This window comes from Ursus americanus, chromosome 16 (assembly GCF_024610735.1).
Source record: "Ursus americanus isolate L20-20 chromosome 16, mUrsAme1.1.p, whole genome shotgun sequence".
NCBI lineage: Eukaryota > Metazoa > Chordata > Mammalia > Carnivora > Ursidae > Ursus > Ursus americanus.
In genome coordinates, this window is record NC_142142.1 from 12869221 (window position 1) to 12895154 (window position 25934).

General features: G+C 38.2%; 1 protein-coding gene across 2 annotated transcripts in view; it reads right to left on the minus strand.

Moving 5' to 3' along the window:
• NARS2 (asparaginyl-tRNA synthetase 2, mitochondrial) overlaps nt 1-25934 on the minus strand; it is a 131877-nt gene that overhangs the window by 18038 nt on the left and 87905 nt on the right. Inside the window, exons 8-11 of one of the 2 annotated variants that reach the window (XM_045816181.2) lie at nt 22353-22451; nt 22206-22243; nt 13338-13404; nt 11442-11579 (exon numbers count right to left, since the gene is read on the minus strand). In XM_045816181.2, coding sequence (XP_045672137.1) covers nt 11442-11579; nt 13338-13404; nt 22206-22243; nt 22353-22451 — 342 coding nt within the window. The remainder of the gene's footprint in view (nt 1-11441; nt 11580-13337; nt 13405-22205; nt 22244-22352; nt 22452-25934) is intronic. The other variant, XM_087868187.1, reaches the window with a different exon arrangement.

The window sequence follows — 25934 nt, forward strand, 5'->3', positions numbered from 1 at the left end:
GTTTGTTTTCTCTTAAATAATTTGACAACGAAAATTTTTCTTCATAGTATTTTGGTAAGACATGGAAAATATGTCCTGATTATTGGGGCACCTGGGTGGCTCATTCAGTTGAGTGTCCGACTCTTGATCTCAGCTCAAGTCTTGATCTCAGGATTGTGGGTTCAAGCCTCATACTGGGGTCCACGCTGGGCATGGAACCTACTTAAAAAAAAAAAAATGTTCTCATTATTAATGAAATAAGTAAAAACTGAAACGAGATAGCATATTGGAGTTATCCAAATGTGAAGGTAAGAAAACAACATAAACAACACGGATTAGAAGATGCATGAGCCAGATGAGCCAGTACTCTCCCACGTCTGATAGAAACTTTCTGGTCAGCAACTTGGGAAAAGATCATCAAAACCCTTAACAATGCCATATGTTTGACCCAGCAATGGTAGTTCTAGGAACCAGTCCTAACAAATAATCAGAGATGGAAAAAAAAAAAAAAGAACAAAAAAGATTACCGCACAGGATGTTTATTGCAGCATTACTTATGATAACAGAACTTCAAGTACATTCAACAGGAGCCGACTGTTGGGTAAATCCTAGACATGGATTAAGAAAAAGACTGGCATCTACATGATGAGATGTTAATGATGCTGCCACTGTGATTTCTTCTGTTCTCTGGTATTTTCTTATTTTGTACAATGAAGACGTGTTATACTTTTGTAATAAGAAACCAACAAAAAATCTTTTAATGGTGGAAAATGGTAGCTTGATATTTTAATTTGTATTTCTTCAATTACCAGTAATATTTAATTTTGAGATGTTTATTTTATATCTGTATTACTCTGTGACTTGGTGATTCTTTCTGGTGGGGCAGGTAAGCATTATTAAGGGGGCACAAAACTGGGGTGCAGGGGTGGCTCAGTTGGTTGACTGACTTGGTTCCACCCAGGTCATGATCTTGGGGTCCTGAGATCGAGCCCCACTGGGCTCTGCGCTCAGGGCACAGAGTCTGTTTGGGATTCTTTCCCCCCTCCCCGACCCCTTCTCCTCTCCCTGCTTGCGCTCTTTCTCTCTCTCAAATAAAATCTTAAAAAAAAAATTAAAAAGGCACAAAACTAAGAAAGATATAATGCAACAAATGAAAAATTAGTAATTCATAAAACACATTTTAATCTTCAATTAAAAAACATTTTTTTTTTAAGTAAGCTCTATACCCAACGTGGGGCTCGAACTCATGACCCCAAGATCAAGAATTGCACATAACAGATTTTGGCACACTACCATTGCTTGTTGACCACATCTTAGTAATTCTTCTGTGAACCTGGGGGAACTACAACGAGCAAGCAGGTAATTCAGAATGTGGATTTGGTGATTCAGATACAAGGACAGGTAATGAAACACAAAACTTCGAAAAGGTGTATGAGACAGCCTTGAGAAGAAATTCTCACAGGCTACACAATTAAGAGTTGGACTCCAACCAGGACCCCGCAGTTACCCTTCATATTCTCAGAGAAAAGAGAAGTTTCAAGGGAGTTTTTATGACCACTGAAGGACTGGCATCTTTATTTCTTAGTATCTTGCTTTTATTTATTTATTTATTTTTTTAAAAGATTTTATTTATTTATTTGACAGAGATAGAGACAGCCAGCGAGAGAGGGAACACAAGCAGGGGGAGTGGGAGAGGAAGAAACAGGCTCATAGCGGAGGAGCCTGATGTGGGGCTCGATCCCATAACGCCAGGATCACGCCCTGAGCCGAAGGCAGACGCTTTAACCGCTGTGCCACCCAGGTGCCCCCAGTATCTTGCTTTTAGACAACATATACTAGAAGTTGAGAGAGACCTGCCTGAAAATTTGTTCTTAACCTTAATCCAGAGTTTTAAATTTAGAATTACAGGCAATCAGGATTAGAAAAGAACAGACGCCAAGTAGCTCTCTGGCCTTTGCTTGACAATACTTAAAGACTGAGAACTACTACCCTCAAAATATAGCATTCCATCTTTGTGTAGCTCTATTAAGAAGGGACAAGTATATCCAAAATTTATCATTTCCAAGGTTTTGAAGCTGAGGCAATTCTAAGCCAGAAAGGTGAGCAGTAATTGCTTCTGATACTGTAAGTATAAGGCACAGCTTTAAAAGCCAGAGCTATAAAGGTTCACTGCTTCAAAAAAAAGATGCTGGAGAATCAGCTATCATGGAAGAACAGTAAATAGGTAGTCCAGCTGGGGCCATGAGGGAATGAGTTGTTTGCTTTCTAGATCAGTTCATAAGAATCAAATAGGACACCCATTTCTTGCTTGGTCTTGCTGCTAATACAACTAAAACAAGCACAAAACCCTTTGGAGATCTTAGCACTTTCTGTAGGTCTCAATTATGTTAATTTTGAACTTAGTTTTTTTAATGCTATTTTTAGAGGACCATGAGAGATGCAGATTTATCTTTGATTACAAACCTCCTTTATTTTAATATTTGAGCTCCCTAGAGAATTCAGTGTACAACTATACTGGTTTTAGACATTTCTGTTTACTTTTTATTTATCTAGAATATTTGCAACTGCACAGCAACAGAGTCACCTTTAAAATCTCTCTTTTTTTTTTTTTGAGAGAGAGAGAGAAAGAGAGAATCTTAAGCAGGCGCCATGCCCAGCACAGAGCACAGTGCGGGGCTCGATCTTACAACCCTGAGATCATGACTTGAGCCGAAATCAAAAGTCAGACACTCAACTGACTGAACCACCCAATTGCTCCTGAGTCACCTTCAAAACCTTATGCCATAGTATGATATCTGCATTTTTTCCCTGGATTTCTTTCTAACCTGTCTTCCTAATAACCGAGGCATCTAACTGGTAAGGCCAGTTATTTCTGCATTAGTTGTTATAAAAGTAATGTGGTCGTTGCTGTACTAGTCAGGATAGATTAGATTATGGTAATAACCTGGTAATAAACAATCCCAGAAGCTTACACAGGCCTTCTCAATCTCAGCATTAGTGACATTTTTGGCCAGATAATTTTGTTGTGAGGGTCTGTCCTGTGCATCATGGGTTATTTAGCAACATACCTGGCCTCTACCCACCAGATGCCAGTTGCACTGGTTGTGACAACCAAAAATGTTGCCAGACATTGCTAAATGTCTCCTGCACCACACTGGGGGGTGATGACACAAAGTAATATCTGACTGAGAACCACTGGTTTACAACAATGAATGGGCTTTTTAAAACTTATGCTACATGTCCATCCTGGCTTGAAGCTGATAAAAAAGTTACTTTATAAGGTATCGCTGATCTGGCAGATGGAAAAAAAGAGCACGGACAGCTATGTACTAAAAACATTTGTCCAGGAGTAATGTATGTAGGTCACATTTGCTCACAATTCTTCGGCCAATACTAAAATCACGTTGATGGGGCAGGGAAGTATAATCTCCCTTGAGAGAGTAGTGGCAACTACTGATGTAAACAGTTTACTCGGTTGCCTCCCCTCTACCCCCACCGACATGGACTCCCACTTCCACTCTCCCAACCAAATCCTCACTGTTAATTAGAATTAAGGTCAGAATAGTTTTATTTTCTTCCTCTGTACTCTGGGAGAGGAGGTTATCAAGAGAAGGAAAAGAAGGGGCGCCTGGGTGGCTCAGTCGTTGGGCGTCTGCCTTCGGCTCAGGGCGTGATCCCGGCGTTATGGGATCGGGCCCCACATCAGGCTCCTCCGCTATGAGCCTGCTTCTTCCTCTCCCACTCCCCCTGCTTGTGTTCCCTCTCTCGCTGGCTGTCTCTCTGTCAAATAAATAAATAAAATCTTAAAAAAAAAAAAAAAAAAAAAAGAAAAGGAAAAGAACTTACCAAAATAGAAGAATTTAACAAAATAGTCTAATTTAGTTGAGTAAAAATTTTAGAAAACATCCAGATAAAGTCCCATATCACTCCTAATTCTGTGACATGCAGGAGGAATACATACATCATCTATATCCTTTGTTTGTCCCGATGGTCTGAAAAGTCACACTTTCAGGTGGGTGAATTTCATGTATGTTTTCTTGACAAAGAGTAAAATTGCCTCTCCTTTTAAGAGAAATGTATCTTTTAAGTAAGGCATTCCTTTACAATGCCTCAGAACTGTTCCAAGACCAAAGGGTACTGTTTCTTTTTTATCAAGGATGCATTTATCTTTGTGAAGAAAAGCCCACAAAGGCTTTGTTCTCTCTTCTTCCTCCATATAATCTTCTTCTCTTTTTCTTTAAGTTTTGTTTCCTTTCAATCCTATCAGACTTCCTGCTTTCCTTTACAATGATACCCTCTAATCTCTCTAGAGATTCTGCACACTTTCTGAGAAGCTGTAATATAGCAAAGTATTCCTCAAAATAAATAAAGACATTTAAATTTGGTTTACATGGAATTGCGCTTCTTTTGATATGGTATAAAAGATACCACATTTCCTCAAGATTACTAACACAACCCCTTCGAATTTCCATACCTTTTCGTTAGGGTTGAGATTCCCAAGAGGATTCTTCTATGTTGTGTCTCCCTCTGGTAACTACTGAGCTAATTACTACAGAAACTAGCAGTCTTTCCAGGGTTCTAGTGGAGGTAAAGGGTACCTACAGATATAATATAAACCATGACACAAGGGTGCACAAAATGTACAACATGGATGGAATCACACAAATCTCTTAAGAACTAATGAGAAAAACTTGGCTGTGTGTTTGCCAAGTGATGGGTGATGAGGGGTTAGAGTGCAAGCAGGCTAGAAACAGGCAAGTTGCCTAGAACATTAGCTGGTGATTATAATTTGCCTGTGTGGGCTGGCAGGTCTGCACTTTATGGGAGTCTGAGGCTTGCTTCAAGAGCTAGGGTGGAGCAATCCTGCCCTTCATTAGGGAAAGTGAGAATTCACAGGCTGTATAGTAAAATGTTCTCTTAATTCACAAATTTGGCTAAATTTAAGCACTTCTGTAGCTACAATCTCCTCTGTGTTCCTATGCATCTTTGGAAGGCTCGAGAGAAGTGGAAATTTTCGGTTTTGCTGTCCTTTCACTCTCCTACACAGATAACAATGAGGGGCTACAAGTCATTGCACTCTACTCTTTGTTAACTTCCTTAGTCTTAAACAAAGCTTATTCCACTCTGGGCATGTCTTCTAGGCCAGAATGCTGCTGGACACATCTTCCCGCACTGTGTGTGACTTTTTATTTTGCTTAAGTCACACAGCTGCAGCGGCATGCTGTCTAGAAATAGTTTGTGTTGGTATTCAAGCTGAACAAGCCCGGGTCTCTATTTATGACACTCCCTTTTGACTCTTACTCTTTTGATTCCAATCAATGTACTGAAAATAAAATGCAGACCTTGAATTAAACAACAAACAGGCTAGATAGGAACAAGGCCTTTAATATATAACCTTCTCTATGCTAACTTTGGGGGGGGGGATTTAATGTCCCTTCCTCTCTCCTCCTACCTCAGTATTTTTAAGTATCCATGAAAAACACAAACTGAACACCTCCCTATTCAGTTTCTCACAGGCTGCTGTCAACAACGGAGCAACATTGTATGTTATTATCAAGAGAAGAACAATGTTCCACAAACCATAGGAAACATGTTTGTGGTTTCAGCCTCTATGAGCTTTCGCTCTCACTGCTGACACAGTATTTTGCCCCTAAAAACAATGAGGCACAGGTAGGAATGAGAGCCTTCTAGATGTGAGAGTGTGAAGATTCAAATGGGCTGCAGGTAACGATGACTAACAGTGGACTTTGGCTAGTAAATGGTTAGACTGGGAGCATTTTTAAATGGACTGAAATGCATATTTTCAACTTTGACATAAATTCCCAGGATAGTCATTTGTCCTCAATATGGGAAAAAAATTAGTCATTCCCTTCATCGCTATTTTCTATTGGTTTGATGCAGCTTGGTTAATTAGCACCAACCAGGGAAATTCATTAGATATCCCTTGGTTGAGTACTATTCCTTCCAAGTTGACTTCATAGTGTGTACTTGCTGCATGCCCATTAATGCTTAAATTTTTATGATTTGCTATGTAATATTGATACAATTTAAAAAATTAGAACATTATCTGGTGATCTTGGCATCTCATCAAAGTCTGTCGGGCAGTCACTTTTTCCTAATCACAATGGCTGGAATGAATGGATATTCTTCTCTGCAAAGCCATTTCCCTGGCTGAAAACTTGGCACTTGCCTTTGAGGGACTTATTTAGGGACCCAGAACCAGGGGCATACAGTTCTTTGTATGTTTGCTTAATTCATTTTATTTAGGCCCATGATCTGTCCCCTTCAAATTATCAAATACGTTTGCTAATTCATAAATTATTCTTATTTATCCAAATGGGGAAAAACTTAGGCTACTTGAAATTAGAGAATCTTAAAGTTGTTTAGTACTCTGGAGGTAATCTAATCCAACTCTCTGATTTTACAGAGGGAGAAACTGAGGCTCAGTGATTGGACAGACTTGATTAAGGTCGTATGGCTAACTAGTAAGAAAGATGAATTTCAAACCTGGCACTATTAACTCCTTAGTCCAGCATACTTTTCATTACAATATAGTACATACTTTCATTTTTTGTTTTTTGGAGGGGATGGGGGGGCAGAAAGAAAGGAAAAAGAACAGTAGCTGTAAAAATATACTATTTTACTATTTATGACCTCCAGTCAAATGTTACAACAAGTGTAGGTTAAACATTTCTCTACCCTTCTCTTTTGATTCCCTAGGGAAGGTATCTATGAAATATATGTCTTAATTTTTTAGATTGCATTGTACCCACTGTAGAAATTCTTGCAACCCTACCAACAACCTGTTATTATAGCCCTTCTGAAAGAAACTGCGAACTTAGTTATTTGGCCCAAAGCCTATTCATTCACCACTGAAAAAAATAAAGTAGGGGTAGAAGCAGGCACTCTATACAAGTGCGTTGAAAAGAATCGAGGTTGTTAATGAATCAATATTATAATCTATGTCTAATATATATAGTTTAAATTTGATAGACATATATATTTAAAGATTTTATTTATTTATTTGAGAGAGAGGGAGAGCACAAGCAGGGGGAGTGGCAGGCAGAGGGCAAGGGAGAACAGGCTCCCTGCTGAGCAGGGAGTCCAATGTGGGGCTCGGTCCCAGGCCCCTGGGATCATGACCTGAGCTGAAGGCAGACGCTTAACTGACTGAGCCACCCAGGTGCCCCAATAAATTATATTTTAATAATTTAGCTACGAGAAGCTATATATATTGTAGTACTATATAAATTACATAAGTACACTAACGTATCATTGTAGTGCTTTCAGTTTTCAAGCTGTGAGACCACATTACCAGAGAATCTGTCATAATGAAGGCCTCCTGGTACTTCTAAAGGTAAAAAATGTTTGTGACTGTGGCCTATGAGGGAATTGCTTTTTAAAGAATCTTGTGTAATATCATATTTGATGTGGAAAAACATACACATATTTTAACACTATCATGCTTTATCACGATAAAGACTTCACCAAAATTTAGAAGAGGGCTTTAAGCTTATCGACTACCCATCACCCCAAACACTGCTATATTTTTTCATATATTGTCTAATTAAGTTATCACAACTCTGGAGTAAGATTATCATCTTATTTTTATGGATTGGGAAACTAAGACTCAAAGAAATTAGGTGGTTTATTTAAGATCACATGGTCTATAACACACAGACCTGGGACTTGAACCCGAGAGTGTCTGATTCTAAAGCCACTGGACTTTCCTTTATACTATGTTACCATCACTCAAAAAATTTAGAGTAAAAGCTGTTCTTTACTTCCCAGAAACTCCTTAGCAAATTAAGTCACTCACTCACTACTTGTCCATTGTATGTCAACTGTGTTGGGTTTGATTCACCCATCATCCAATCCCCTATTTATCACCAAATAGATATTAGGTGCCTGCTGTATTCCAGGCATTATTCTAGGCACTATAGATACCATGATGAGTGAAAAGGAGATCCTCAAGTCCTGTGGCAAAGAGGAGAGTCATTAATTAAATAGTCATAAAAAATGTAAAATTACAACTGTGTTAAGGATTATGATGAATTATGAGTGAGTAGCTCTGGGTCTGAAATTTAACACGGTAGTGTTTTAGTGTCTAACAGGGGTCTCTGATTCAGTCTAGAGGGTCACCGAAGGTTTCCCTGGGGAGATGATGAGTGAGTAGAGATTTGGAGAAACAGTAAAATTACTTAGGTGAAGAAGACTGCTCTAGACCGAAGGAACACAATGTCCAAAGATACCGTGGTGAGAGAAAGCAGTGCACGTCTGAAGACATGGGAGGGTGATATGCATGAGCAGAGATGGCAAAGGGGAGCAGCACAGTACATCAGCAGCAGCCTAGACGCCAAAGAAAGGATTCTGACTTGGATACTAAAAGCAGTGGAAAGCCACTGAATGGTTTTAAGAGGGGAGATAACACAAACAGATCTACATTCTCTAAAAGCTTACTGAAGTGGGGAGAACGGACTCAGAGGAGACAAGAGCAGACACAGGAGGACCAGTCAGGAAGCTACTGGAATAATCCAGGCAAGAGATGATGGTATCTTAATCTAAAAAGGTGAAAGTGGAAATGCAGAGAAGTAGGTGGATTTGAGATTTATTTAAAAGTATAAAAATGACTACTTAGTAACAGCTTGGATATGGGGAGTGAGGAAGATTTCAAAGATGAGTCTAGTATATGGCTTGCACACTTAGATGGACAGGGAACATTGAAAGAAGATCCAATTTGGTGGGAGGAGGGGAGAAGAGTAGAAATCATGGATGGGTTCTGTTTTAGATTATGCTGAGATACCTTTGAGATAGATAGATATTTATATATATATATATATATATATATATAAATAAATGGCAATAAGAGCTCTGAGCAGAAGTAAGGATTAGAGATGTGACTGTCTGAGTTGTCTGAAAATAAATAGTGAGCTGTGAATACCCATGAAATCACCCGAGAGAGAGAAAAGACCTATGACGGAGCCTTGAGGAATCCCAACACCTACTGGATTAGTGGAAGAGGATGAACCTATATAGGAGACTGAGAAAGAATAACCCCTGAGAACAGAGGAGAACACGATATCACAGGAGCCAGGGGATAGTTTTCAGAATAAGAAAGTCACGAATAGTGCTGAGTAATGCTGAGAGGTGAAGTACATATCAAGTCTGTTGGATTTAATAACATGACAATTATTACTGACCCTAGAAAGAGGTGCTTCATGTTACGATGACAGGGGTGGAAGTCACATCAGAGGGAATGAGGAATGAGCAACAGAAGCCACGGTAGCTATAGAAATCTCATTCCCATCCTGAAGAAGCTAAGAATTTCATTTGAGAAAGCAAAACCTACAGAGTACAAAAAACAGATACAATGCTACCAGTTTTACTAATTCTTTAAATGCTATAGAAAACCAGAAAAGGAAGACTCAAGGTGACTGGGTAACCAAGGAAAGTCTACAGAGAGGCAAAGTTTTTAATTAAAAAATTTTTAAACTAATTTTTGAACTACCATAGTTGACATAAAATGTCTTATTAATTTCAGGTGTACAACACAGTGACTCAACAATTTTTTTTTGAAGACTTTATTTATTCATTTGTCAGAGACAGTGAGAGAGCACAAGCAGGCAGAGTGGCAGGCAGAGGGAGAGAGAGAAGCAGACTCCCTGCTGTGTGGGGAGCCTGATGTGGGGCTCGATCCCAGGACCCCAGGATCATGACCTGAGCTGAAGGCAGCTGCTTAACTGACTGAGCCACCCAGATGCCCTGTGACTCAACAATTCTGTACACTACTCAAGGCTCACCACAATAAGTGTAGTCACCATCTGTCACCATACAACATTATGAGAATAGAAAGGAGAGCTTTAAGTACAGTATTTAAGAAGTGCAAAACCAAATGATTGAGAAGTGCTGAATGTTAGGCATGCAAAGACTACATGGTGTGTAAGTGTGTGTGGTGGTGGGGGGCTGGGGAGGTGCAAAAGGGATGGGATGGAGTGATAAAAAAAGTCAAGAGATATGGATGCAGTCCTGTTTTGTGATGTAGGCTCAATACTGAATTATTTAGGATCAGAGAATCTATGCCCTTAGTCTCTCCTATTTTTTGCTGCCAACCTATGGGCCAATTCCTTTTTCATAATCAATTATACCAGAAGGTTGGTAGGGAAAAGAGAAAATAAGAATCATAAATCAACTGTGCTGCTCACTGGTTTTGGATAACACTGTGTGAAAGATTGGGATGCATCAAATCAATGTAATTTTATATTTATGGCTTTGAGGCAGAAAAACACAGACTTCAGAACCAGAGGGAGTCACGTCTGGTCACTAACTCTGTCATTCATCACCTAATGAAGGCTTGGGAAAGAGCAATCAGTGTCCCTGAACCCTAGCTTCTCATCTGTAAGATGGGAGAAATAGTAAGTTTCTTGGCAAGGTTGTTCCGGGACTTAGAGATGAGATGGTAGTGCTTGCCTAACAAGAATCTACTAATTGATGGATAATACCATTTTAGTAATACTATAATATATAGAGAAAAGAGGTAACCTTGTATACCTAAGATGGAGGCATTTTATTTACCGGTGGGCCCTGATCTACATTTTTCTACTGGTATTTACCTAGAGACAAGTGAAAAGCATCAGAGAGCAAAGTTTAGTTTTTGGACCTTTTGTGAGATAAACATAACATATTTGTCTCACAGACTTTTACAGTTAATGATATTAAGTATATAACTATTCAGTAAGTATTTAAAGGGTCAAATACATTATTTTATATTACTGCTAATTTTGTTAGAGAGGGAAGAAGAGACAAAAGAAGAAAAAAGGAAAAAGTAAACTCGAAGAATAAGAAAGCAATCAAAATTAAGGGTGGAAAAAGGACAGAGTGTGAGACAGGGAAAAGAAAGCAGAGAGAGAGAGAGACAGAGACAAGACAGTCAGCAAGAAGGGACAGGAATCCGGCTAGACCTCTCAGTCCCTCCATCCTCTCCCCTCCCAATCTCTATGTGGCAACCAAACCAAAGTACTCTGAGCCTCCTGCTCTGCGAGCTAGCTCTTCCTCTGCCTGACCATGCCGCTGCTTTCCTTTCTTGCCCAGCATCCCCTGGTCCCTCCGTCTCCTTATCAGTATTTCAGTTGACAGCAGACCTGGCACTGCTAAACAGTTTTCTGGGCCACTTCCTCCCAAGTACTTAAAAAACAGAAGAAAACAAAACACATTTACATTTGCATCTGCTAAACTAAGAAGGACATCCTGCGATAGAAATAACAAGTATGTTTATAGAACATTGGGATCTTCTATTTAGGAACACTTTTTCAGAGGTGTCTTTGAGAAATTTTATCATTTTAAGAGATGTAAAGTGTGATGGATATAATTTTTAAAAATATGCCAAATGATAAATGAAATTAAATTAAGGGAAAAACCCAGACTCTGAGATGACCAACCCCGATTTTCTTAATGATTTTTCTTACTGTGTGCTGAGGGCCATCTTCATTATCCCTCATGTAGAAAGGCTTGAGTGCTAATGGATAATTAATGACAAAGACTGGTATGTTGCCACAGTGCTTCACCAGGTACTTTTCATGTTCAGTGTACAGATCAACACCCCACTGTAAGGAGAAAAAGAAATTATCAAAGGAGAAGACAGAGCTGAAATACACAATGCAGTCCCTGAAAATAACCTGTATCAGCTCCAAGGCTTCCTCTGAGGATCAGTGATGTGTGGAGCTGTCTGCTGAGGCTACACAGATAACTAAGCCAGAGAGGTGTGTTACGAGAACATCCGAAGGCCTGGAAAGATGAAAGCTGAAACGAGGAGATAAACACTATGCTTTCTGTCCCCCACCTTGGGGAGCAGCACTTAGCAGACGAATAGCATCTGCAGGAAAACAAAGTACCCTTCCCACAGTGTGTAAAAACTGACTTCAAAATCATAGTTTTTATTAATATTGCCTAGAGCTTCTTCTATGGCTACTGTTCCGAGGTTGCAGGAAATTAAATGATGAAAGATAATATTCTTAATATTGAGTCTGTCTCTGGCTAGATGGCTTCTCTCACTGAATTGTTTTTTAATAAAAGAGTCAATTCAGATATCAGATGCTCTGATGAATATTTAATAACACTGTTCATCTATTTATTCAACAAATACTAATGTGCCTATTAAATCCCAGTACCACGCTAGATACTGAACATGGTGGTATGAAAAAGAGAATTCCTGACTTCATGAAGCTTCCAGGGTAGGAGACAAATATTAAATAAAAAATTATATAGGGGCACCTGAGTGGCTCAGTCGTTAAGCGTCTGCCTTCGACTCATGCTGTGATCCCAGGATCCTGGGATCGAGCCCCGCATTGGACTCCCTGCTCCGCTGGGAGCCTGCTTCTTCCTTCCCACTCCCCCTGCTTGTGTTCCCTCTCTCACTGGCATTCTCTCTCTCTGTCAAATAAATAAATAAAACCTTTAAAAACAAATTATATAAACAAAAGAACTAACTACAAATACAACAAGCACAACTATTATACCTCATAAGAGGATCTGACTTAACTGGGGATAGGACTGGTATATGGAATAGTTTGGAGACAAAGTTATTACAGTACATTCCTAACATTATATTATTTGTATTTGTCTGCCAATATCTTAATTATAGGAAAAAAGCCCTGGCATAGGAATGAGGAGACTTGCCTCTAATATGTGCATGACCACTGATAAATCATGTGGCCTCTTTGGACATATTACCATTCTTTCCAAGGATTTTCATCTTCCTAAACTTGGGAAACTTCTTTATAATCCTTTAGCCACTACTGTTAAAAATGGTATGATTCTACTTCAAAGTTATTATTTATTCTAAATATTTTAACAAGGCTAAGCAAACATCAAAAAAAGCCAATCTAAAAATGGGCAAATACTAAACAGTGCTAATAAGAGAAATAAGATTATTTATTTATTTTTAAAGATTTTATTTATTTAATCCAGAGAGAGAGAGAGAAAGCACGTGTGGGGGAGGAGCAGAGAGAGAGGGATACGCAGACTCCACGCTGAGCGCAGAGCCTGATGCTGGGCTCGATCTCAGGATGCTGAGATCATGGCTTGAGCCAAAACCAAGAGTCAGACGCTTAACCGACTGAGTCACCCAAGTGCCCCAGAGAAATAAGATTAGTTGAAAGGATTCTTTTTCTTTTTTCTTTTTCTTTTTCTTGTTAAAGTAAGCTCTACGCCCAACTTGGGGCTTGAACTCACAACCCTGAGATCAAGAGTTGCATGGTCTACTGAATGAGCCAGCTAGGTGCCCCAGGATTCTTGATGAAATGTGATGAGGACAAGAGTGTATAAAATATAAATATAAATGTAAATATAAATATAAATACTACCTCTGGGGTGAAGGTGAAGTTCTGCGATGACTGCTTTAAGATCTCTATTGCTTCAGTATAAGAAATGCTGGGAAGAAACAGGGTAAAAGCAGAGAAAGGTCAATACAATGGTATGTTGCTAATTAGTCCATCTGAAAAACTACAAAAGGTCTATTCCCACACAATCTTTGAGATCACAAATGAGTATTAAATGATTATTGAGTAATCAGGAATGATTATAAATATATCATCACTGAGTAATCAGGAATTAAGGCTGATCTAATCGCATGAGAGTCTGATCAGTATGAAGAGAAGTGGCCATCCAGTAATCCCATTCCTGATCTACTTGCAGTGTATACAGAAGAACCAGTCACTTAAGCAAGTAAAGATTTTCTCTGAATTCATGTTATGCCAATGCCCTAATAAAAGGTGTGAAATATTGAGGCTGAAAGAGCAAAAGTTTTTCCACACAGTCATCATTCATTCATTCAATATACATTTACTGAGCACCTACTAAGTGCCAGGCACTATCCTAGGCACTGGAGAGACAGTAAATAAAAACAAAGCCTTTATGGAAGTGATATTTGTGTGTGTGAGTGAGGGGGATTGGTGGGGGTAAGATAGACAAGTAAACGGAAAGAATATAATGCCGGAAACCACTGGTGCTATAAGAAAAATAAAGCAAGGTAAGAACACAGAGGGTGTTTGGGGGTGATATTTTAGATAAGATGGTCAAGAAAGGACTCACTGAGTTGGGGACATCTGAAGCAAGGAAATGAACCATATAAATATCCGAGGGTAAGTATTTCAGGCAAAAGGAACAGTAAGTACAGAGGCCTGAAGTGAAGGAACAGTTTGGCTCATTCCAGGAACAAGAAAGTCAATGTGCCTGTAGCATACTGAACAAGAGGAAGAATGCCAGGAAATTAGGTAAGAAAGATTGTCAGAGGTCAGATCTCATGGATTCTTTCAGGCCATGGTCAGGGCTCTGTAACATACGCTAAGCATGGTAAGACTGTTCAGGAAAAATATCACTGGCTACCTCAGTAAGAAACTCTCATGTTTAAAGCAAGCCAAACCAAGCATTTGTTTCAATTTAACTGAATAGGTAATACATGAACATAGAAAAAAAAATTAAGATGTATAAAAGAGCGTACATCTCCCTTCCACCCTGTCCCATAGCCACGTAGCTCCTGTCCTCACATGCAATTATCGTCATTGGATTTTTGTGTATCCTTCCAGAGGATAAGCAAATATTACACCTATAAGCAAATATTAATAGACAATCTCCTTTGTTTAATAGATGGCAGCCACCATATACATGCTATATACACCCTTTTCCATCTTTTTTGACTTAATAATACACCTTGCAGATCTTTCCATATCAGTACATAAAGAAAGAGCTGCTTCATTTTTTGAACTATTATATAATGTTCCATTTTGTGGTATCCTAATTAGTTTACCCACTCATCTATTGATGGATATTTTTTTAAAAATTTTTATTATTAACATATAATGTATTATTTGTTTCAGGGGTACAGGTCTGTGATTCATCAGTCTTACACAATACATAGTGCTCACCACAATACATACCCTTCCCCAATGTTTATCACCCAGCCACCCCATCCCTCCCACCCCCCTCCACTCCAGCAACCGTCGGTATGTTTCCTGAGATTAAGAATCTCTTATGGTTTGTCTCCGTCTCTGGTTTCATCTTGTTTCATTTTTTCCTCTGTTCCCCTATGATCCTCTGTCTTGTTTCTCAAATTCCACATATCAGTGAGATCATATGATAATTGTCTTTCTCTGATTGACTTATTTCACTTAGCATAATACCCTCTAGTTCCATCCACGTTGTTGCAAATGGCAAGATTTTTTTGAAGGCTGAGTAATATTCCATTGTGTGTGTGTGTGTGTGTGTGTGTGTGTGTACACACCACACCTTCTTTATCCATTCATCTGTCGATGGACATCTGTGCTTTTACCATAGTTTGGCTATTGTGGACACTGCTGCTATAAACACTGGGGTGCAGGTGCCCCTCCAGATTACTACATTTGTATCTTTGGGGTAAATACCCAGTAGTGCAATTGCTGGGTTGTAGGGTAGCTCTATTTTATTGATGGATAATTTAGCTGTTGCTATTATAAATCATGACTATATACATCTATTATAAATAATTCTTATATATTAATTTTGCATATGGAAAAAACAGAATTGTTGGATCACAGTGTATTTACATTTATGGTTTTTAGATATTTTGATACTGCCAAAGATACTGCTTCGCTTTTACAGTGTTATACCGATTTATGCCCACTGGTAGTATGCAAAAATGTCAGTTTCCCTATGCCCTTTGCAACAGCACTTTGAACATTTTTTAAAAAGATTTTATTTATTTATTAGAGCAAGAGAGAGCATGAGTAGGGAAGGGGAGGTGCAGAGAGAAAGGGAGAAGCAGACTTCCTGCTGAGCAGGTAGCCCAACTTGATGGATCCCAGGATCCTGGGAAGGCAGATGCTTAACCGACTGAGTCACCCAGGCACCACTCCAACAGTCCTTTGCATGATTAAAAACAAAAATCTACAATAAAACATCCAAAAAGCTCCCCCTAACCCCCCAAACCCCAAAACAAAACAAAACCCCCAAATCTACCAACTTTCTGAAGGACTTTAAAGTAAAAAAATAAGTTACCAAACACAAACTTATTCTATGAAGGAAAAATTAAATTCATACCTATAATAACTAATTGGAAGGAGTTGTGTATATAGCACAAATAAAGCCTCCAAAGTATGTTTTGAGTGATGTTTTTCCAAGATGAAAATTTTATTCAAATTAAAATCTAGTATTAAGTAACAATATCTAAGGCAAAAATGATAGTGGTGTTGGTAGTAATCATTTTTTTTTAAAAGATTTTATTTATTTATGTGACAGAGACAGCCAGCGAGAGAGGGAACACAAGCAGGGGGAGTGGGAAAGGAAGAAGCAGGCTCCCAGCGGAGGAGCCCGATGCGGGACTCGATCCCCACGCCCTGAGCCGAAGGCAGACGCTTAAGGACTGCACCACCCAGGTGCCCCTGGTAGTAATAATTTTTAAACACATTTTACAGATGGTAAAATTTTACAGAGGGGACAGTAACTTGCCCCAAATCACTGACGTAAGTAAGTAGTAAACCTGATGTGCCGACTCCAAAGCCTAAGCTTTTGACTACAAAGATAATGCCTAACACACTTGGAAGTTTAATATGCTCAATCAAAGCAAAGACAATGGGCCCTGAGCTCTCCCTCTGACTCTACCCCCTTACTGGCTACTATGTAAATCACTTCACCTTAATGAAAGCATTTTATAAATTTTTGTAATGTTTTATACAACCATCAAAAAATTATTTGTATTTGTAAAATAAGGAGATTAGACTATACTGTCTAAAGTTCTTCTCTGCTTAGACATTCTATTGTTCTATTCCATCAATTACTTGATATGATCTACTCATTATCCTGAGAAATAGAAGAGCAGTCAACGTGGGAAGCACAGGGATTTTGTGCCATTGATAGGTTACTGCTACATTATTTTAAAAACTGACTTTCTGTGTATCTGTTGTTATCCTGGATTTTCTGCCCTACTCCTCCATCTTAAATTGAGACAGAGCTTTTCAGCTCAAATTATAGTTCTGATACTGGATATCCTTAATGGCCTTTATCAACTCTTTATCCTAATTTTTTTTTTATACGTGCAGAGAATAATATCTCTTCTTTCCAGGAGCTACTTCTAAAGTACTTTGAGGAAAGGAGGAAGAGACATAGTGATACTGCATGAAGCAAGATCAAACTACCTTCATATTTAAATTTTTTATGGTTTAAGAAAATTGTTCTGAAGCTGTTGGTTAAAACTGCTAAGCTAGGGATGCCTGGGTGGCACAGCGGTTAAGCGTCTGCCTTCGGCTCAGGGCGTGATCCCGGCGATCTGGGATCGAGCTCCACATCAGGCTCTTCCGCTATGAGCCTGCTTCTTCCTCTCCCACTCCCCCTGCTTGTGTTCCCTCTCTCGCTGGTTGTCTCTATCTCTGTCGAATAAATAAATAAAATCTTTAAAAAAAAAAAAAAACTGCTAAGCTAAAATTATTAGCATTCTTTGACTCAAATTTGCAGATAAATGAAGAGCAAAAGAAGGTAAGTACTCTATATTTTAAAAACCTTAATGCCATAAGGGAGACATAAAAATAATTGAATTCTATTTCTGCTTGGTAAAGGCTAAATTCAATTATTATACAAGTCCTTTAAATAATTTATTTTCATATGAAACAATCATACTAAGTAGTCAAGAATACAATGAAATCTATGCAAAGGAATACAAGTCACATGCTATCTTCTGTGCGTGCGTGCATGTGTGTGCATATGTGTACTTCGGGGAGTATCTTGATTCTAAGTAATCATGCTTAGGTCTACTTTATGTCCTCTTATGGCTATTAAAATCTCTGGTTTCAAAGACTGGCAACTCCCCCACCCACACTGCCCCACCCCCGCCATCTACCGTACCCTCCACCTTGAGGAACCATGCCATTTATGCATCCCCCTCTGGTCCTCAGTTCCCTCTTCATTTGTAGCTGCTGGAACTTCTCTTACTTTCTAGTGAACTCAACAATGTATTTAAAAGGATTTTTATAATTTTTAACAATCATTTTTAGATGTTTTATAGCAGCAGTGTTAAGTTATGTAGTCTGGCACACTGCTTAAGCAGTATAGCCATTTGATCGTTTCAACAATATGACAGACAAGTTATAACTTTATAGATGAGGAAACTCAAGTTCAGAAAGGTTAAAGATTTACTATTAATCAAGTTCACAGTTGTAATTAAATAATCATTCATTCAAACAGTGAACTGTTCATCTTTTCCTCTAGATTTTAAATTCCGTAAAAGGACCAATCCATGTCTCTATCATGGATCATCAATGACTAGCACAGTGCCTAACTCATAGTAAATAGTCAATAAATATTTGTTGAAAAGTACTACCACATTCATTAACAGCCGATAAGAAGTACAGCCAGAATTAGAATCCAGGTCCTCTAAGTCATAGCTCACTACACTCAGTGCCCAGTGATAAGTAAACAGTGATAGGAGTTAACAGGAAACCTCAGGGAGAGGACCTAGCCAAAAGGAAAATACTCTCACTCCCATGGCTACTCAAATGTCATTTACTCATTCATTCAGTTATTCAATAAATATTGACTGAGTTCCTGTTAGAGGCACTAAGCACTGGGGGTGTAACGGTAAACAAGATAAACAAGTCCCTGACTACATGGAGGTGACAAACACTAAACAAATCAACACAGGTATACATTTAAACCACACCTAAGATTTGCGCTGTGGAACGTGATGATGCTGGCAATGACTGATGTGGCACAGCCCATGAGGTCATTTCCCAACCTCAGTATTTTACAGACCTGGACTCCAAAGCACAAATGATATGTGAGGGTCATAGGGACAGTGAAGAGCTACGACTACCCTAGCATTAATTCTAGTGCCCTTTCGAAGCGTAGTGGTTGAAAGCATGAGCTCTGAAATCAGGTAAGTGAGTTTGAATTTCCATTTCACCTTTCACTTGCTTACTCTCTTTGAGTTGATTCTTCAGCCACAGAAGAGCAGTAATAACTACTCATAGAGTTGTGAAGATAAAATGAACTCTTTTTTTACATGTATGTATGTAAAGTTTATCACTGTCTGGCACATAGCAAATATTCAATAAATAGTGGATATTTTTTCCCCATCTTAGATCTTATTCACTAGATAGGATATGGATAACTTCTCCCAAGATGTTCTCCCTGGTTTTCTGTCACCAGCACTGATTCCTTAGGACGCCCAAATTAATTCTTTCCTTCCCTGCTTACTTACTACTTCTATTAATATGCAATGTCCAGAACTCTTCTGTAAACTCTAGGTTGGTACACTGCAACTGCCTACCCAACATCTAAAACTGGATGTCTGAAAAGCATCTCAATCTTAACACGATACGTGACGATGATGATGATGATCCTGATACCATCCCCACTTCCCCCCAAAACCCTTTGCTACTCTAATGGCTTTTCCAATTTCAGTTAATGGCAACTTCATTTTTACAGCTCTATAAGACAAAAGACTTTCAGTCACACTTGACTTCTCCCTCTTTCCCATTTTCAGCAAATCCTGTTTCTTTTATTTTTAAAATATATCTAGAATAGGACAACTTCTCTGTACCTCCACTACCACCACCCTGGCCCATTACGGTTAATTTTATGTGTCAACTTGACTGGTACCCAGATATTTGGTCAAACATTCAGGATGTTTCTATGAAGGTGTTTCTGGATGAGATTAAATTTAAATCAGTGGACTCTGAGTAAAGCACATTACCCTCCATAATGTGAGTGGGCCACACCCCATATCAAATATGTGTTTGTTTTATAATAAACTGTAAAATGGAACAGCCTGATTAGTATGCTTAGTGGAATAAATAACCAGTCTAATATCAAGTACTACTGGTATAGGATTGTAGTGGAAATGAAGGAATAACGTATGTGTTACACTTAAAACACAGATCTTTGGGTTTAAAAAAAGTGGCTAAAAAACCAGTTTAGAATATATTATCAGATTTGAGCAATTGAAGGTGAATAAAAAGAAGACTGAAACAGAGAAAAACTGATGGGCAGACATTACATGTATATATTTTACAAGTTTGTTTTTTAGATAACACAAACAAATGAAAAGATATTCCATGCTCATGGACTGGAAAAACAAATACTGTTAAAATGTCCATACTACCCAAAGCAATCTACAGATTTAATGTAATCCCCATTAAAGTCCCAATAGCATTTTTCACAGAACTAGAACAAACAATCCTACAAAAGATCCCAAAGAGCCAAAGCAATATTGAAAAAGAGGAACAAAACTGGAGGTATCACAATCCTAGATTTCAGGACATATTACAAAGCTGTAGTAATCAAAATGTATAGTATTGACATAAAAACAGACACACAGATCAATGGAACAGAACAAGAGAACCCAGAAATAAACACACAATAGTATAGTCAATTAATCTTTGACAAAGCAGGAAAGAATATCTGCTGGGAAAAAGACAGTGTCTTCAACAAATGGTGTTGGGAAAACTAGACAGCTACATGCAAAAGAATGAAACTGGATCACATTCTTACACCATACACAAAAATAAATTCAAAATTGATTAAGAACCTAAATATGAGACCTAAAACTATGAAAATCCTAGAAGAGAACACAGGCAGTAATTTCTCTCACCTCAGCTGCAACAACATATTTTTTGGTATGTCTTCTGAGGCAAGGGAAACAAAAACAAAAATAAACTATTGGGACAACACCAAAATAAAAAGCTTCTGCACAGCAAAGGAAACAATCAACAAAACTAAAAGATAACCTACTGAATGGGAGAAGATATTTGCAAATGACATATCCAATAAAGGGTTAGAGAACTGATACAACTCAATGCTCAAAAAACAAATAATCCAATTAAAAATGGGCAGAAGACACGAACGGACATTTCTCCAAAGAAGACATCCAGATGTCCAACAGACACATGAAAAGATGCTCAACATAACTAAGGGAAATGCAAATCAAAACTACAATGAGATATCACCTCACACCTGTCAGAATGGGTTAAATCAACAATGCAAGAAACAAGTGTTGGTGAGGATGTGGAGAAAAAGGAATCCTCGTGTACTATTGGTGGGAATGCAAACTGGTGGAGCTATGTGGAGAAGAGTATGGAGGTTCCCAAAAAAGTTAAAAATAGAACTACCATATGATCCAGTAATTCTACTACTGGGTATTTACCCAAAAAAACAAAAACACTCATTTGAAAAAATACATGCACCCCCATGTTTATTGCAGCATTATTTAAAATAGTCAAATTATGGAAGCAGTCCAAGTGTCCATGGATAGATGAATGGGTAAAGATGTGGTACATATATACAATGAAATATTACTCAGCCATAAAAAAGAATGAAATCTTGCCTTTTGCAACAACATGGATGAAGCTAGTATACCTTAGGGTTATACTCACTAGGGAGTATTACCCTAAGTGAAACAAGTCAGTCAGGGAAAGACAAATACCCCACAATTTCACTTATATGTAGAATTTTAAAAATAAAGAAAACATAGACAAGCAAAAACCCCAAACCAAACCAAAACAAAACCAGACTCTTAACTACAGAGAACAGACAGATGGTTACCAGAGAGAAGGTGAGTGGGGGAATGGGTGAAATAGGTGGAGGGGATTAAGAGGACACTTATCGTGATAAACACTGAATAACATAGATAGCATTGCTGAATCACTACATTGTACACCTGAAACTAATACAACACCCTATGTTAATTATACTGGACTTAAATTTTTAAAAAAGATTTTATTTATTTATTAGAGAGAGAGAAAGAGTGCTCGAGCCAGTGTGAGTTGGGAAGGGGTAGAGAGGGAAGGAGAGGGACAAGCAGACTCTGCACTGAGCTTGGAACCCAAGGCAGGGCTTGATCTCACAACCCTGAGATCATGACCTGAGTTGAAACCAACAGTCAGATGCTTAACCAACTGAACCACCCAGGCACCCCAAAATAAAAGTTTTTTAATTGAGCCAAATTTTTATTACTAAAGTTAATATTAGTTTGAATTGCATTAATTCAGTTAATAATTACTGTGTTCATTTATCTTGCTATGATTTATTCATTTATTTATTCATGAAACATTATTTATCAACTATGAACCAGATATAAGAGCTATAAAAATATTTAAAACATGGGCCTTCCTTGTGATAACAGATATATAAAGAAAAAAATTTAAGAGTGTGAAAAATAGTATGATAAAATATGAATAAAGTTCAGAGAAAGTATAATATCTACTTACATTACAAAGTTGTTTTTTAGCATATGTCCTAATCTGTCCTTGGTAAGAAAAGAGAAAAAAAATTTATTAAATGTAATTATATTTATTATATGTAATTAACACATTTAAAGAGTAGATGTATTGGACTTTATTCACAAAACTAATTACCTTTTGGCCAGGAGCTATGAACTTGTGACAGAGGTCAACATCTTCAGGACAGTTTGAGAGAACTATCGTTGTTGCAGTCTTGAAAAGTCCCTCCATAACCTAAGAGAAATGACAGAGAATTGCCTGACAAGTAAGCTACTTCATATGAAAAACCTATTTAGGGTCCTGTAAGGACTGCTCTCCAGGTTTTAGCAGCTATAAACCCTTTAGGCCTCTTAATCCCCGAATATACTACAGCAAATTAGTTCAGTTTTCTAGACTGGTTACGGGAGGCAGTGCAACTTCTTCCCAGAGTGGATAAAAAAAGGAAAGAAAAATGTATGAATCTTTTGTTAATAGTTTCAATACTAGAAGTGGGATGTCAAATAAACAGCCAAAACTGACTAATGCCTCTCTGAACTGTAACATACTCACCTGTAGAATCAGAACAGTAACAGTACCTAGCTTCCAGGATTGTTGTAATAATTAAATGAGATAATTCATGTATACAACTTAGCTTTAGCGTCTGGCTCAGAGAAGGAAACAAACAGTTGTTGCGAAGAATGAGACACTTTGAAAGGCGCTTCATTCAGTTACTGGTAAATGAAGGCTGACTTTAAAGTTAGAGGAGCAATGAGATAGAGCTACATCTAGATATGGGCATTTTTGCTTTGCTAAAGCATACGGTAAAAATAACACAAATCATGATACAACACAAATCAGTCTGTAAGAATGCATTCCACCAGGGGTATCCATACACATCCCACAGAAAAAACTTGTTAGAAGAAAAAAGTGATTGGAATGGGAAATATTTCTAATCAAAACTAAAATGTTTGGTTTGAAGTCCATGAGATCCTATTAGGCCCTCCCAATGCTGGACTCAGAAAGAGAGACACACTCGGTAAGTACAGGCTGCCCCAGAGGCAGGATCTTCCCTCCTTCTCCAGCATCCCTGCTGCACCCTATCAAGGCTGGAGACACAGGGCGGGGCGTAAGCATCTACTAAACATACATATATACACACATGTATCTGGTTGTTCTTGGTAAATATATATAGTACATACAATATATGTATATATATTTATTTTTTATATATTTTGTATTTTTATATTTACATATGTATTTTGTATAAGGGTAAGGAATAACTTGATGAAAGAAGAGCAAAAGGAGGCTAAAGATCTTTTACCTTGAGGCTATATTACCTTTGATCTGGGAGCAGTGAGATAAAGAAATCACTAAGTAACTGAATGCTTTATGAAGGGTCATACACATCCATCACTAAAAAAAACTGACACATATGGGGAGCAAACAGAAACAGATTGGATACTAAGCCCGCACTGTTGGGGGCACAACACACCTCTCTGTAAGATGAAGACTTTGACCACTGGGGATGTTAAACTGGTGTCTTTCATATGAGCAGTAAATTTCCATTTGAAGAAGAAAATCATTGGCTTCTCTAACCTTGACTTTCAGACTATGCTCTATAAATATATTTGAAGAAAACAGAAACTTAACTGAAGGGTTAGCATAACCTTCAGATGTTTTTAAATATATATGACTCAATGGCACTAAAATAGTAATATTTGTTTATTATACCTTATGAGGGGAAGATTCCTTTGTTACAGTATTCTTAGTATTTTCGTCAAGATAATAATTTTCACAGAATGTAATTTATAAAAGGGAGAAAATTAAGAGAAATAGATTACTTTGGGGGGAGCATACCTTTTTTCTGTCTTTAAGAAAAAGTTTGTATTTCAATTAATTAAAAATCATTGAACAGTGTATGCTGAGTACCACTCAGTGGAATACTAAAGAATTATTCGGTATAGAAAAATATAATTATAATGTTTAATAATTTCTAACATAATTTATGTCTTTGGAACTTTTCTCTGGTATTTATGTGGGGACAGGAGAGATGGGGTCAAGGCTGAAACAGGGAGGTAAAGGGTGTGGTTCTGTGGCTTTTATTATTATTTTTTTAAATGTTTTTTTATTATATTATGTTGGTCACCATACAGTACATCCCTGGCTTTTGATGTAAAGTTCGATGATTGATTAGTTGCATATAACACCCAGTGGGTTCTGTGGCTTTTAATACTCTCATGGCCTAAGTGAGAGAGTAATGCCGAACTGGGTGGTGGGCTGGAACCGAAAGCTGCTTAAGGAATCTTACTGACTCCTTGTGAGGCTCAAATTCTAAATCCCTACATTTTAGAAAAGAATTACTTGACAGTGTTACTACTATCATTTTTGGCCAGATAAGTCTTTGTTGAGGGGGAGGGACCTGGGTATGTTAGCATGTTGAACAGCATCCCTAGCCTTTACCCACTGGATGCCAGTAGCAACCACCGCCCCCTCTCCTCCATCCACTGCCCAAGGACAACCAACAATGTCCCCTGGGGGACACTGATCTACCACAATCAGTGGGAGATGTTAAAGTGGTAAACAAATGGATACTGTGTGGACAGTTTATGGTCAAAACACCCCTTCAGGACCAAGAGCTTTATCCACTGGGAATATTAATTGCTGATGGCTCCTAGCTGAGTCCCTCTTCAGGAACTGACCAGGCCAAGAGTGCTATCTTACCCAAGAGTATGCCTCTTCCCAAGGCTAGCCCATGTCAGGTACCTGCTTGATGGAGGAAGAACAAAGGTACACCACCCCCTTGCCTTTTTATGGGACAACTATGAAGGACCGTTCCAGCTCCGAAGTTCCTCAAAGATTTAGCTAAGGCCTCTGTACATGCATTATAGTTCAACTTTTCCCTCTGCCCAATGCTGCTTTCTTCCTTTCCTCACAGATGTTGCTCTCTAGAGCATTCTCCAATAACCTTCCCCCCACCCCGCCCCGTCACCAAACCTCTGCTTTAGAGTTTGTTTACTAGGGAATCCAACCAAGACAGGACAATAAAATAATAAGTCCATTCTATTTGATGATATATGTGGTATTTATGTTTTAAGCAGAATTGGGTCATTTACTGGATTAAAAGTAGGAAGATATAAAATGAATAAAAGTGAAAGGTGACTAAAATTGTCAAAATTATCATCCTGTGATTACAAATCCAAACTAAGGTACTAATGGTACTAGATAGAGAATTCATAGTAACAGTCAATAACGTCTGGGCACAAAGTGCCATGAACTACTCTATGTGCCTTATATATATAATCTGTGTAATCCTCTGAACTACCCTATAAAGTGGGAACTGTTATTCTCATTTTATAGGTGAGGATACTGAGGCTCAGAAAATTAAGTCACTTGTCTAAGGGGGACATAGTAAGTAAGTGTGGAGCTAAAAATCAATTCCTGGTCCATCCAACTTCAGAGCTTATGTGCTCTATCTGGATTATGGTCATAGCCTCCTAAAAGGACTCCCACCCTCATTTTTATTCCCCTCTGAATCATTCTTTATATTGTTTCTAGAGTGATGTTTCTAAACTATAATTGACCATGGCCTTTCCCAACTGAGAACTCTCTTTTTTACCTTCTGATCTACTTAACATGGCGATTTACAAAGTCTTTCTTCCAAGATCTGACTCTTGACTATCCTTCTGGCCTTAACTCTTGCCCCCGAAACAGAGCTCTGATGGTTCCTGTAGATGCTTT